The sequence below is a fragment of the Schistocerca piceifrons genome, chromosome X (genome assembly GCF_021461385.2).
Source record: "Schistocerca piceifrons isolate TAMUIC-IGC-003096 chromosome X, iqSchPice1.1, whole genome shotgun sequence".
Classification (NCBI taxonomy): Eukaryota; Metazoa; Arthropoda; class Insecta; order Orthoptera; family Acrididae; genus Schistocerca; species Schistocerca piceifrons.
The window spans coordinates 16,371,569-16,385,062 of record NC_060149.1 but is presented as its reverse complement, the minus strand read 5'-3'; the positions used below and the strand labels follow the sequence as shown (position 1 = coordinate 16,385,062).

Genomic DNA, 13,494 nt, shown 5'->3' with positions numbered 1-13,494 from the left:
TCCATAGCGCGAAAGGAAGCGCAGTGTTTATCTGTGCATTGTTTTCTAGTGCCAACGAAGCACCGACCACCTTAAATATAAATCCTGTTGCAGTTCAGAAGAAATAATACAACTGGAAATAAATGTGACCTATAGTTTCAAATAAATTTACCCAATCTGTTTTAAAAAATTAGCCACATGTTGTTTGAACAAATTACTGTACATTATTAATGAGAAACTCCTTCTCGACTATTGCTATAAATTCTAAAGAAAGCAAAATATACCCTTTACATAAACTGTTTCCGTTTATTGCACATCTAGTAACTACATGTTTCACCTGCGAAAGATGCCGTCGGCAGTTATGGGCCATAATAGTTTTTAATAAAACACCTCGTTTACGCTTCAGTGTAAACTCGTTTACAGGTATACTATTTCAAAATAGTATCACTCTGCGAGCTTCAGCATAGATAAACACTAACAAGCTTTCGAAAAAAAAACGGGAAAAATGTATTGAAGGCCACAAAAAAAGTACTTCACCGGCTATCTATTTAGTAAGGAGGATAGACACTGAAAGTTTATGGTAGTGCTAGACAGATACTCCTGAGATAAAAGAAGTGAAATCTAGGAGTAAAAAAAATTATAGTACGATTTAGATGTGAACTGGAGATGTAGGTTTTAAACAATTGAATTTAAAATTTATACAAGCGAAATCAGACAGGTCATTTGTTGACAAAACATTTTTATAGAAAATAACTTGATGGAATTGGTTTATAATTGAAATATATATTCAGTATTCACGTTCCAGAAGAAACTTTTAATCTCAGAAGAAATTGCTCACAGATTTTCATAAATTCCCTATAAGCGGAATTAAACATATGTTACTAGTGAGAAATACCTTACCTTTTTATCATTTGTTACTTTTAATCTTGTTTGGCGAGTAGTAACAGTTAAGTAAAAGCCAACTTGAATGTTATTTCGTTCAAATGTTACTATGTTACGGAACAGCTACCGGCTACTAAATTTATGATATATTAAATCATCTATTGCTCGTCACTGTTACTATATTGCTATATTAATGAGAAGAATCACTGATCATCCATTGTATTTTTTGAGCGCCACGGTGCGCAACAGTAAAAAGAGGTTCCAAATGATAATTTTTGGAAATTTAAACGAATTTAACAGTTAAATTCAGGGTAACAACGTGAGAATTATGTGACGTAGATACTAAGAAAAAAAGTCCCATTTTTGTTCTCGAAAATTTTATCCTTCCCCGTTTAAATATGTAATCGATTTAGTATTTTTTTAGGTCTTTCACAAAAAATGTCCTGGAAGGTCATCTATGTACGTCTGTACCTAGGAATGAATAGAAACATCAGACAACGCCAGGGTCCTAGTGCATAGCAGTCTTCACTTATTGCCTTGTGTTTTTCCACTTGCTAAATTTTGCACCTTCACGTCACGGTGGAGTGCCACGCATCGGCTGAGAAAAAAATAGTCTTTTAGGAGAGTATTCCTGCTCAAATACACTTGTCGGTATCTTAAAATCTGACCGCATTATAACTGGCGATGTTCGGCAGAGCAAGCTTCCATCTTGAGACACAGACGATCAAAGAAGCGAAACATTTCGTAGCATAAAACCTACACATCGGTCAATAAATAAAAACTGAGACTTAATTGTCTTGTTTTATTTCTCTTAGCAGTACTCTTGTCGGCCATCGTTCCCGTACAGCGTGTTAAATTGTGCAATTTCCTTGTCTTAGTCTCAGAAATTTTTTGGTACTGAATTTCTTTATTAATAACTGAGCACCTGCAAAATTTGCTTCTTCTGGTTTATTTGCCGCGCAGTAGTTATCCCTTTATCTATATACATTTTCAGACACGGACATTTTTGGATCAATAGCGTTTGGCCAAGGACGCTGCGTAGCTCAACATAATGTGCGGCGACGATTGCGAAGGTGACCGACAAGAGAACAGCCTAGTGAGGTAAACGAAGACAGCGTAGTTTGAATTTTTTAATTTTCTTTTTTTAATTTATGAACTGATTTCTAACTTTTCTGTGAGGCATTATGGTTCTTGTGATAGTGTGCGTTTTCAGATGGTAGCTTGATCTTCCACAACGTGTCAGCCTAATGTGATCAGTTGTTAAGGTGACTAATATTACCACTATAGTCGAATCGAAATATTCTCTTACGCCGTCGAATTATAAGTGTGACATCGCTTCTATGTAGCTGTTAATTAAATTAAAAAAAGTCACGTATCGCGGAAACTGAAAACGAGAAGTACTGAGGCACAGTTGTTGAGCGGTGGCAGAGATTGCGGTGCGGCTGAGCGGCCGGCAGGCGGCGGCTAACGACACCTCAGCGCCCGCCACAGGCTGCCGCCGCGCTGCGGACACCGCAAAACTATCACTCCTCCTCCACTGCTCATTTGTCTCCGTCTGTATGTTTCGTTACTTGTCCTTTTTTCCAGCTGATACAATGCAAAACATTTTTCCGCGGCCTAATACATACATCGTGAAAGGTCCCTATTGAGACAAACGATGAGTGAACGATCGATCACGCCAATGCTGTTTTACCTAAAATGACCAATATATATGAAAACTTCATAGTTACAAGGCCGCCGCTTGTGTTACAAAGCGTTTGCGCGCTATGTAAGGAAACTGGATTCGAAGTACGTGCCCGCTCTGAATGTTTATCATTGTAAATGACATAACCGTGTAAAAAGCAGTGGCACAAATATCCAGTCGATAATGATCAGACTTCTAAGTGGTGCAACGATTCGTAATTGGCTTTTAAAGCTCATAAATGCATAATTGGCCACATCTCAAAACACAAAAATTTATCACCCTGTAACTACAATATCAATGAACCGTAGTTGGAGTGAGATACCTGGGTGTAAGCAAGTGAGGGGGATATCGAATAACCGGCCGCTGTGGCCGAGCGGTTCTAGGCGCTTTAGTCCGGAACCGCGCTGCTGCTATGGTCGCAGGTTCGAATCCTGCCTCGGGCATGAATGTGTATGATGTCCTTAGGTTAGTTTGGTTTAAGTAGTTCTAAGTCTAGGGGACTAATGACCTCAGATGTTAAGTCCCATAGCGCTCAGAGCCATTTGAACCATTTGGATATTGGATAGAATAAACACAGAGGCACAATCGTGAATATCACACTGGGAAAATGCGATAACTCTACGAGAGAGATTGTATACAAACCTCTCGTATGACACATGCCAGAATAAAGCTCAAGAGTTTGGGACCCATACGAAACAGGACGATCGAGGCGTGTCAAAAAGAGACAAAAAGAGCAGCGTGAAAGGTCAAAGTTTTGTTTAACCGTGAAAGAGCGTCACCGAAATACCGAAGAACCTGAACTGAACGACACTTGAAAGACGTCAACTATCACACTAAAACCTAGTTACAAAGTGTCAAGAGCCACTTTTTAATGAAGAATCTAGGAATGTATTACAGCCAACTACGTATCGTTCTCGTAGAGACAACGCAATTAAGACTAATCACAGTGTGCACAGAGAAATATAATTAGTCATCGTAGCCGCAATCTATACTCGAATCAAACTGGACGAAACCGTTATATGTTGTACGATGCGATACATTTTCTGTCGTGCACTTCTCAGTAGTTTTCTGAGCACGCATGTAGATTTGTCCGATGTTACAATGTAAACTATTCAACCGCATCTCGCTACACACATTGGATCAGACTGTATCGAGTTAACGGAAGAGTGAAGATCGATTACACCATAGCGGTGTTGTCAAAACTTCCCAATACGTAAGAAAATTGTGTGCTTACAAGACTGTTGAAAAGCCTATGTGTACTGCGTTAAGGAATTGGATTCGAAACAGGTGTCCTCTCTAAATGTGAACTGTTATTACTGTTAGTGTTACGGATACTATTTGTGACTGCCTACGTGAATCGGCCAGAGTATCACAGCCTTACGACAAATATTTCATAGCTTTAAGAGTAACGTGTGGTACGTAAATGGCAATATTTCTGAACTCTAAATAATAACGGTTAAAAAGTCAATATTTTGTCAACAGTTTACGGAGATTAGGAAATACATTAAAACATAAACGGCATTGTGAGATATTTTATTGAGTGAGGATGATATTCCAAAGGATCCGAGAGTTCTAATCGAGTTCTGCTACTTCCATTTTCATATTTATCGATCACAATAATATGAATGTTTCTATCGAATGTGTTCTTTCAGAACTTGCGCTACCTGATGTACAACGTTAAGCGGTCAGCTATTAGTCATTTCTTGATAGCATTTCTTTCGACGTGAATATGCATCAGTCGTAAACTGGAATCGACGCTAGATGCTCGTAATTTCTTTCCCAAAAATCTATGTAAAGCGGCAACCTTCGCGGACAGAACGTGATTGCTTGCCGCTGTAAGGTGGTACCTGACTCTGCGTGTTGGCTGCTTGAAAGATACTGCCGTTACTGTTGGAGAATGAATAATTCGCAGAATCAGGGGGCCTTTCTGAGCGCGGTGACGAAGGAGATGAGCTCCCACTACAATGTACGTAAGGCAATTAGCTCACTTCGAAGTCAAAGTTGCCACACAGACCTTACGAAGAAATTGGCTAGCCGTCATAGTCTCACAATAATTTCATCACTCAAGATATCAAAACTCATATTTAAAATAACAAAAGAATTTGAATTTTGCTTAAATAGAAGTGTCTATTGGTAAGTTATCAAAGACGGCGTGTTCATTATTTCCATTTGTAGAGGAATGTAAGTTATCAGAAAAAAATCATGCAATTCAGATTTTTAGAGTCACGCTGACTGGCGACATTGGAGAAATATAGCAATGCCAACATTGTGTTCGCCGCTTCAGGGGATTCATAGCCTTCAGTATGAAACTGCTCAACTTATGAAGCCATACAATATGCATCATAGGTCATTGACGTCGTCAACATGTCACTACACATGTGGTTCTATTCAGGTTTGTACATTTACTTTAACTGTACAGTTTTGCCTATATACAACGTACTTAGGTAATAAGATAATTAATTACAAGGGGATACTTTACTAAAGAAACGTACTGTGATCATAATTAATGGAACATTTGAGGACCTATTCTGCCTGCGTTGCATTGGAAATGTTAATATTAGCAACGGGAAATTCGTTTCAAAATCAGCAGACAAATTCCCTCAATCTTTCTCGCTTATTTATTTATATGCTCCTCCGTAAATGTAAACTGATGAAATACTTTACCAACATTTCTGCGAAAGTGAAGAAGAAACTTGTCATACAAGGTATTCGATAAATATATTTTTATATATCTATCTGCTGCACCTAAATCAAAATTTATACGGAATCCTCCTCTATGCACTCACAGATTTATTATTGCGGAGAAAATAAATATTTTCCCCTTTTATTATCATTTTTATGTCGATTTATTGATTTCCACTAATTGAAATCAATTTAAAAGCTCAATAGGCTTCACCTTCAGCCACATAGTGCCTTAATCGATGTGTTATATACCCTAAAATGGATCTGATAAGCATAAAGCAGCATTTATCTATACTCTGGAGGGTAAGGCTACACCTTTACATCGTAACTGGGTAGCGCTGTGGAAGCAACATCAAGTACAGATCTTAATAATAGACACTGAAAACGGGTGAAATTTTGCTGCTCTCCTACAATTTATAATTTTCTAAATTTTCTGTTAAATTCATTATTATTTTAATTTGTTCAGTTTGGATAAAAATCTGTGCTATAAATAAAGTATGTACGTAAATTGGAACAATTTCTGTTGTTACAAGGCGAAAATTGTAAAATTTACGACCTCTGAAAATTGTAAGCAACAGATCTTTAACTGTGCAATAAACGAAATGAAAAAGAATTCTTTGCTTCTTGAACTCTACTCGTTTCCTATGTGTAATGAAAACGATTTGGTGATAACAGAACTGTCGAGAAAGGCTGCTTCATAAGTTATTTTGTCTGAATATCGAGTTTTCTTTACTCGGTAAATATATAAAATAATTAACATATTAAATGTGAGTGCTTAGGCTACTTCGTATAGGTAGTTATGGCTACGTGCGTCAGACACACGCGAGTATCTGCCGCGGGCCACGGGCCGCGGATTCAGCGCCACCTGAATTTAATTTCCACATGCAAACTGCGGCTGTCGTACAGAGCTCTTGGCTTTGCTACCCGTGAGCTTCAGCCTAAGTCTCCGTACGGCCGATATTACGCTTTCGGCGCTCGTGACACAGGTTCAAATAGCTCTAAGCACTATGGAACTTAACATCTGAGGTCATCAGTCCCCTAGACTTAGAACTACTTAAACCTAACTAATCTAAGGACATCACACACATCCCTGCCCGACGCAGGATTCGAACCTGCGACCGTAGCAGCAGCGTGGTTCCGGACTGAAGCGCCTAGAACCGATCGGCCACAGCGGCGGGTTCGAGACACTGAACATTCATCGTTCTCATCGGCAATAGAAAACTCTAAATGAACACATAGAACTGGGGAAATAGAGCCAGAAAGCGAGGACACGAGTTATACGGTGTACGGATGCAAAAACGCCTGTGTCTATAAATATATATTGGTAATAAGACTGCTACTGCGCGCCAAATATTCAAGACGATGCGAAATTTGCCGATGGCCTATTATTCATTCAATTTCTAGTGTAGTACGAAATTCGAACAGAAACATATTTTGAGATTGACACCTGGGAATTAGTGGTTGTGCCCCTCAAATCAGATACGCCTAGTTGCCGAAGTCCTAAGACCTCGCATGCCATGAGACATAAATTAAACTTCTTATCAAAATATCTGTAGCGCTTAAAACCGTTAGCTCAATGTCTTTAGTTACTTATCGTTATCTTTGTCGCTATGCAATTATTCCCACGTAACAATTAATTGCAGTTCATCTATTCAGATGTAGGGTCGTTTAGTTACCCGTATATCATACACTGGCTGGCTTTCTATTGCCAGCTACTTCAAAGATTCGATATCTAATTCAAAATATAAAGAAAGACAGCAAAAATGTACTTGAAAAATATTCACACGAAAAAATGTAAACAATAATGATTTAGTATTTGTCTTATAGAAAAATCACATATTGAACAACATAAAACAACAGGAAAAAAATTAGTGGCTACGCATATTGTCTGCTTCGCTTAAAATGGAACTGATATGTACATACAATAAGGTTCCTGTATAATAACTTTCTTCAGGAAATAAAATTAGTGAGCTGGGCTGTCCATACAAGTTATCAGCCTCAGCTAACAACGTAATTCTGAAAAACAGATTTATTGGTAAACATCCTGCAAAATCTTTCTGTTATGTAAATTCGAACTATTCGTTTCTACTTTTGACTGCAGCAATCGCCATTTACGCTCTAAAAGCCTCGATAGAGCAAGTCCTGTTTTTCTGTCTACAGTATTCAATAATATCCTGGTCTATGAACTTCTTACATACAAAAAATACGAGGATGGTATTTCTTAAATCTCGTATTTTTACGTATGTCACGATTGCGTCTTTGTCCTCCAAGTAGCGCCAAAACAAAGTACCTCATTTTTTATTACATCATTAATACAACTCAGTAACGAAGTTGCTACTGCTGATACTACATGTGTGACCATTATACTGAAAGTCGTATTAATTTTTAATAACAAAATTCTTTCACCTGATACAAACGTATAAAAGGCAGTAGTTTTCTTAATCGTTCGATTTTTGAGACTTTAGGAATTTCTTCGTATTTAATGTCTAATTTCTAAATGTTGAGATTGTAATACAATTTTCCTATAATTTGGTGGGATTTTAAATGTGATTTGGTTTACCTTTCTTTTGTATTATCATATACATGTATAAATTAAAGTTTGATGCGTGCAGAAATTTTAATTTACATTCCTGGCAAGTCAATAGGTGAAGGTTGCATCATATATATTAGTGGCATGGGGTCAAAGAACATACTATATCAATCAAATACGTTATAACAGTATGACTTGTAGCAAATCCCTCTCGGAGGGACGAAAAAACGTCCTCAGTGCTTTACAGTATGTTTCCAGGAAAAATCATAGTTTTTGGCAACGTGAAGTGAAAAGAATAATTATTTAGCTTTCTTAATGGAAATATGTTTTTCTCTCCTTCATTTTATTAAAGAATTCTCCAGTTAACCATGGTCGTTTAAACTGACTGTATCTCAGGTGCAAAATACTTATACAAGACAATATATCAAAATTTCAAGGCGCATACAACGTAATTAAAACCAGTTTCATATAGGTGATTCTAGTGTAGGAATTCAGCCGATACCGGAAGCTATTTGCTTGGCAAAACAGAAATACACATATTTCGTTGATAAAATGTATTCAGTCATAGAGCACGGCCGAGATAAATATTGGATTTTAACAGTGATGGAATGTCATCATTCTGCAAAACCTCAGAAGTGTTTTTCAGATTAATAAAATTCTTCCTGAGCCGTAGTTGTACGATATGCGAACGCACGGACCCTGTTACAAACGATGACGGCGTGACGGAAGGATGAAGTCTGTGTTGCCTTCAGATTATTCATAGCCGCGGCGCGAGAGCCGCTGTAAACTCGCGACAATGGCGACTGACAATATTTACTCGGCCTTATTAATAATGATGCGTGAAACGGCGTCGGCGGGCACCCCACCATACATCATTGTTGTGGAAGGGGCGTGACAACGGTTCGTTAGCGCCGGATTAGCCGACTGAGCGGAGCGCGGGCCGGTTGCAACAGATGCGCCACCTACAGCTGCGGCCGACAAGCACGCTTTCCGCAGCTATGTTCCGTCTTCACCAGGGGAGGCCGGCCAGCTCTGGAAACTGAAAACATCGGAACAATTAATCGAGCTCTATGAGGGAATCGCTAGCTATCACAGCGCTCTATTTTCTATTGGATGGCGTCAGAACATAGGAAAGCTCTAACAGTGATTTGGGAAACTTAATACCGTTCTTCTAGGTATTCACCCTCTTCGAAACGAAAATATAAATTGTCCCGTGACAAATTTACGGTTTTTAAATGTAATAATTTCAGTATTATAGTACTATAAGAAGAGATTATTTGTAGCTATTCTTATTGTTGGCTTCGAGATTTCGGGCGTGCCCAAGGTATGAAAATCTCAACAGCTGATGTTGCGGGAATGGTTTTCACATTTCCGTCCACTTATTTCACGGTTCAAAATGGCTCAGAGCACTATGCGACTTAACTTCTGAGGTCATCAGTCGCCTAGAACTTAGAACTAATTAAACCTAACTAACCTAAGGACATCACACACATCCATGCCCGAGGCAGGATTCGAACCTGCGACCGTAGCGGTCGCTCGGCTCCAGACTGTAGCGCCCAGAACCGCACGGCCACTCCGGCCGGCTCTTATTTCACGTTCAGCTTTGATTGTGCATAGCTATGTGGTAGTGGTAGCTCAGAGATGCGGTTTGGACGACTTGCTACCCCGCCTAAGTTCTTCCGGGTGGCACCGGTTGTTCTTTAACTTGTATTTCAAAAAAGTTTGCAAGTCTATTAATAGAGAGTGGAGAGAAATCGGACACCATTAGTGTCTGAACTCGCGGCATGTCACGCGTGGCAATAAACTTGCACTCAAATGGGAGAACTGTAGCCGAACGGAATCTATTCAGCTAGCGATTCTCTCGATGTTTCCAAAATTAGTCTGTCTACGGTGTGGCATTCGATTGGAAATTTGCTGTGACCTCGTTTCTGGAAACGGTTCACTTCCTAGTAGGCATATAACGCATATTTCTCGTCCACACTTTAGTCAGCGCTGTTGAGATGGCTAAGCGTACATTGAATTAGCTGACACGCTCTGACCTTCAGACGATTTTTCTTACACGAGATAGTGAGTGTTAAAAATAGTTTACGAACAAACGGTGACACGACACTAATGCTAATAGCGTTCTTATGTCGAATGTACAAACTTCGAGAGCGACGGCAGTCACCCTAGAGTAACCGTGACGACATCGTCTTTAGACGAAGAGGTTTTAATGGCAGAGATGAAGTGAGGTGTAGGTTACAGACGGGAAAGCATTTACAGTTCCGTATCAGGGTGTCAGTAAGTGTCCTTTGTGCTCGTGTTTGTGTTATCGGGTCGGGAGATTCCTTTCGTGTTTTAGTGGGGGCTGTTTACCTGTTCTTGGCTGCAGCGGCGCGGTCCCTCTGGCGCCGGTTCTTGAACCAGTTGCCCACTTGCGTGGGCGTGAGTCCCGTGGCCTGCGCCAGCTCGCGCTTCTTGGTGGGGTTGGGGTACGGGTCTTGCAGGTACCACTCGCGCAGCAGGCTCCGCGTGCGCTCCTTGAAGCAGTGCGTCTTCTGCTCGCCGTCCCAGATGGTCCTGGGCAGCGGGAACTTCTTGCGCACGCGGTACTTGTCGACGGGCCCCAGGGGGCGGCCGCGCAGCTTCTCCGCCTCTTGGTAGTGCGCCTCGAGCCACATGGCCTGCAGCTTGCCGTGGGACTCCCTGGCGAACTTGTGCTGCTCCAGGATGGCGTACAGGTCTCTGAAGTTGCCGGCGTGGAAGGACACGATGGCCCTGGCGCGCAGCACGGCCTCCGAGCGGTTGAGCGCGCCCATGTCCGGGTGCGCCACCGGCAGCGACCACAGGAAGCGCGCCAGCCTCTCGATGTCGCCCGACTCCTCGAGCGTCTCGCAGACGGCCGCCACCTGAGAGACGGTGAAGTTGAGCGTGGGCAGCGCGAAGAGCGGGCTGGGCACGAGCGGGGGCGGCGGTGGCGGCGGCGGCGGCGGCGGCGGCGGCGGCACGGTGGGACCCGGGGGCGGCGCGGCCAGCTGGTGGTGCTGCGCGGAGGCGGCGGCGGCGGCTGCGGCGGCCGCGGCGGCCGCGGCGGCGGCGGCGCTCAGTCCGCCCAGTCCCAGCGCCATGTCGCTACTGGCGCACGCCGCACGCCGCCGGCTGCCGCCCCGCCGCCTCCGCCGCTCGGCGCCTCCCGTTGGCCGTCACCATGGCGACGGCCAGCCAATCGCGCGCCGACCAGAATAATGGTGGGATCGCCGTCCACCGGCCAACGAGCCGGTGGCTGAGCCGACGCCGGCGCCGGAGTGGGGGAAGCGACCGCATCCGTTACCTCTCCACTCTTTGTCAGTGCGCGCACTGTCACTAGGCGTCGCTATGCGGAAGTGCCGTTTGGTCGCTCCAAGGCGCTCCGCACACACCGAGGGCGGGGTTTCTCTAACATGGCGCCAAGATGACGTCGCCCGCGGGCCCGTGTCAAATAAAACGTCTCTCTAGGGATGCGCCGAGGTGACGGCTTCGTTCGCCGACCCGTTGCCTCAAAATTACAGACACCATTTCTACGACTACATCTATGCTGCGCAAACAACAGGAGGTGTGTGGTCGTGGGTACATTGCGCACCGGTATCATCCCTCTCCTTTCTTATTCCATCTGCGGTCCGTATAGTGGAAAAGGTGCCCCCTTTGTACGAGCTCGAATTTTTGTACTTTTGTAGTGGATATTATGCGAGGTACACGCTACAGGAAACACTACGTGTCTCGAGTCATTTTGGAGTGTGAGCTCTAGAAACTTCGTGAGTAAGCCCCTCCGCAGTGCACAACATTCTCTTGAGCATTTCAATGACACCCTTAAACCGAAACACCTAGACGAATTGTGTAGTCTTCCGTCCTCGACGACTTGCGACGTCTGTTCTCGCAATGTGTACCGAACGGCATATCACAGATCAGAAACGATGGACGCAATAGTAATTGGTGAGGTTTATTATCGTCAGTAAGACTTTGGTTTACTTTCTTTTTGCTTCAATGGCGCTGGATGATGAAGAACTTCAGTTGTAAACTATTTTCCTTTCAAGCACATACTAATTTTCCACTCAGCTGTGTTCATTGTTTACATTATTTGCATTTGATTTCGAAGTCTTTTATGGCGTCATCTTCAGGAACTTAGGCACAGTTTTCGAAATGAAATACACCCTTAAGTATACCTTGTTTACTAACTGTTCTCAACCAATGAAATCGTGTGAAAAATGCGACAAATTTTCCACCTTACGCTGACACCCCATCCCTACGCAGATAGCCCGTGGTGTCTTTAAGCATAATCAGACCAATGCTACGCCGAATCATTCGACACTCTAACTCAGGATTTCTAATAAATCTCTGTTCTAACGAGCCTCCAATCTGTGTATAAAATGGTTCAAATGGCTCTGAGCACTATGGGACTTAACTTCTAAGGTCATCAGTCCCCTAGAACTTAGAACTACTTAAACCTAACTAACCTAAGGACAACACACACATCCATGCCCGAGGAAGGATTCGAACCTGCGACCGTAGCGGTCGCGCGGTTCCAGACTGTAGCGCCTAGAACCGCTCGGCCACCCCGGCCGGTCCAATCAGTGTATAATGGCCTCTTGGACGGTGAGGCGAAATATCGTAGTTCGTCGAGAGCCGAATGCAGTCGATAACTACATCCTAACTACTTTTCATCTCGTAAGTTCTGACAGCATTTCGGTTGTAATTTAAGTTTCGTTGTCTCATTACTTACAATGCGTGTTCCCGTTAATTGAGTCGTAAAGCTACGTAATCTCACAGTGTCCCGTACAAGATCTGAGATGTGAGGTCGAATGCCGTCGTGTTACTTCAGCACTGTGTGTATACAAATGCGCTACGAATATAGTATTATTTTTGGTCATTGTCAAGGAAAAGTTATCTGTAAGTAGTACATCGTCAGCTCTTGTCGCGTAACACCTGATCCCACGGAAGAGGCACCTGCTCCGTGAGACAATGCACCCATAATTTTGATGCACGTTCCATTGATCTGCTTCATTACTGTAATCCGTGTACCGTTAATGAAAACTGTGGTGCCCGTAATAAGAGAAACTCGCGAGAAGTTTTGCAACCATACTTCCACGATTATTCTGCAAACCACGGTGAGGTGAGTGATGAATTTCTACCAAATGGTAGTCTTTCTTTCCCTCTTATGTGTTTCTGGAGCGCGGGAAGAATGACTGCATAAATCGCTCTGTGAGCGATGCAATTAGGCTGATCTTACCTCCGCGGTTCCTACGGGAGGATACGTAGCGGACTGTAGTACTTTCCTATATTCCTCACTTGAAACTGATTGTTCAAAATTTGTAACCAGGCTATCTTGAAGGGTCTGTCAGTTCTTCTAGCCCGCCAAGGACAGACACCGACCTCGTTCGATTAAGATCTAAACAGTCACAGGTGACACTGAAATTCTTCTTAGTTGCAGAGAAATCCCACTAGAGATCGGAACGCTATTCCTCATGATCACATTGCTCGGCAAGAGATTCTTAATATCCTGAAAAACATTAAACTGGTTGTTATAGATGATATTCCTTCCTATTTTTCTCTACAGTATCCCAATACAGTATCAGAAAATAATGAAGAACAGCGGTGCAACTTTGAATGATATCTCAACTAGGGAAGGGACATCTGTCGCCGCGTGTGGGATGACGTCTGCTTGTCTTTATGCCCTCCAGAAGTTTCCGAACATGTATCCACAGGATGCGACACACAAGCTTTG

The 13,494-nt window shown here is 42.7% G+C and overlaps 1 protein-coding gene across 1 annotated transcript in view; it reads right to left on the bottom strand.

Annotated features, from left to right (window-relative positions):
• Positions 1-10,723, bottom strand: part of LOC124722149 (homeobox protein SIX6-like) — a gene marked incomplete at its 5' end in the record, with an annotated part of 139,168 nt that extends 128,445 nt beyond the window's left edge. Inside the window, one exon of the mRNA XM_047247353.1 lies at positions 10,113-10,723. Within this exon, the coding sequence (XP_047103309.1) occupies positions 10,113-10,723 (611 nt within the window). The remainder of the gene's footprint in view (positions 1-10,112) is intronic.
• Positions 10,724-13,494: the final 2,771 nt, after the last annotated feature.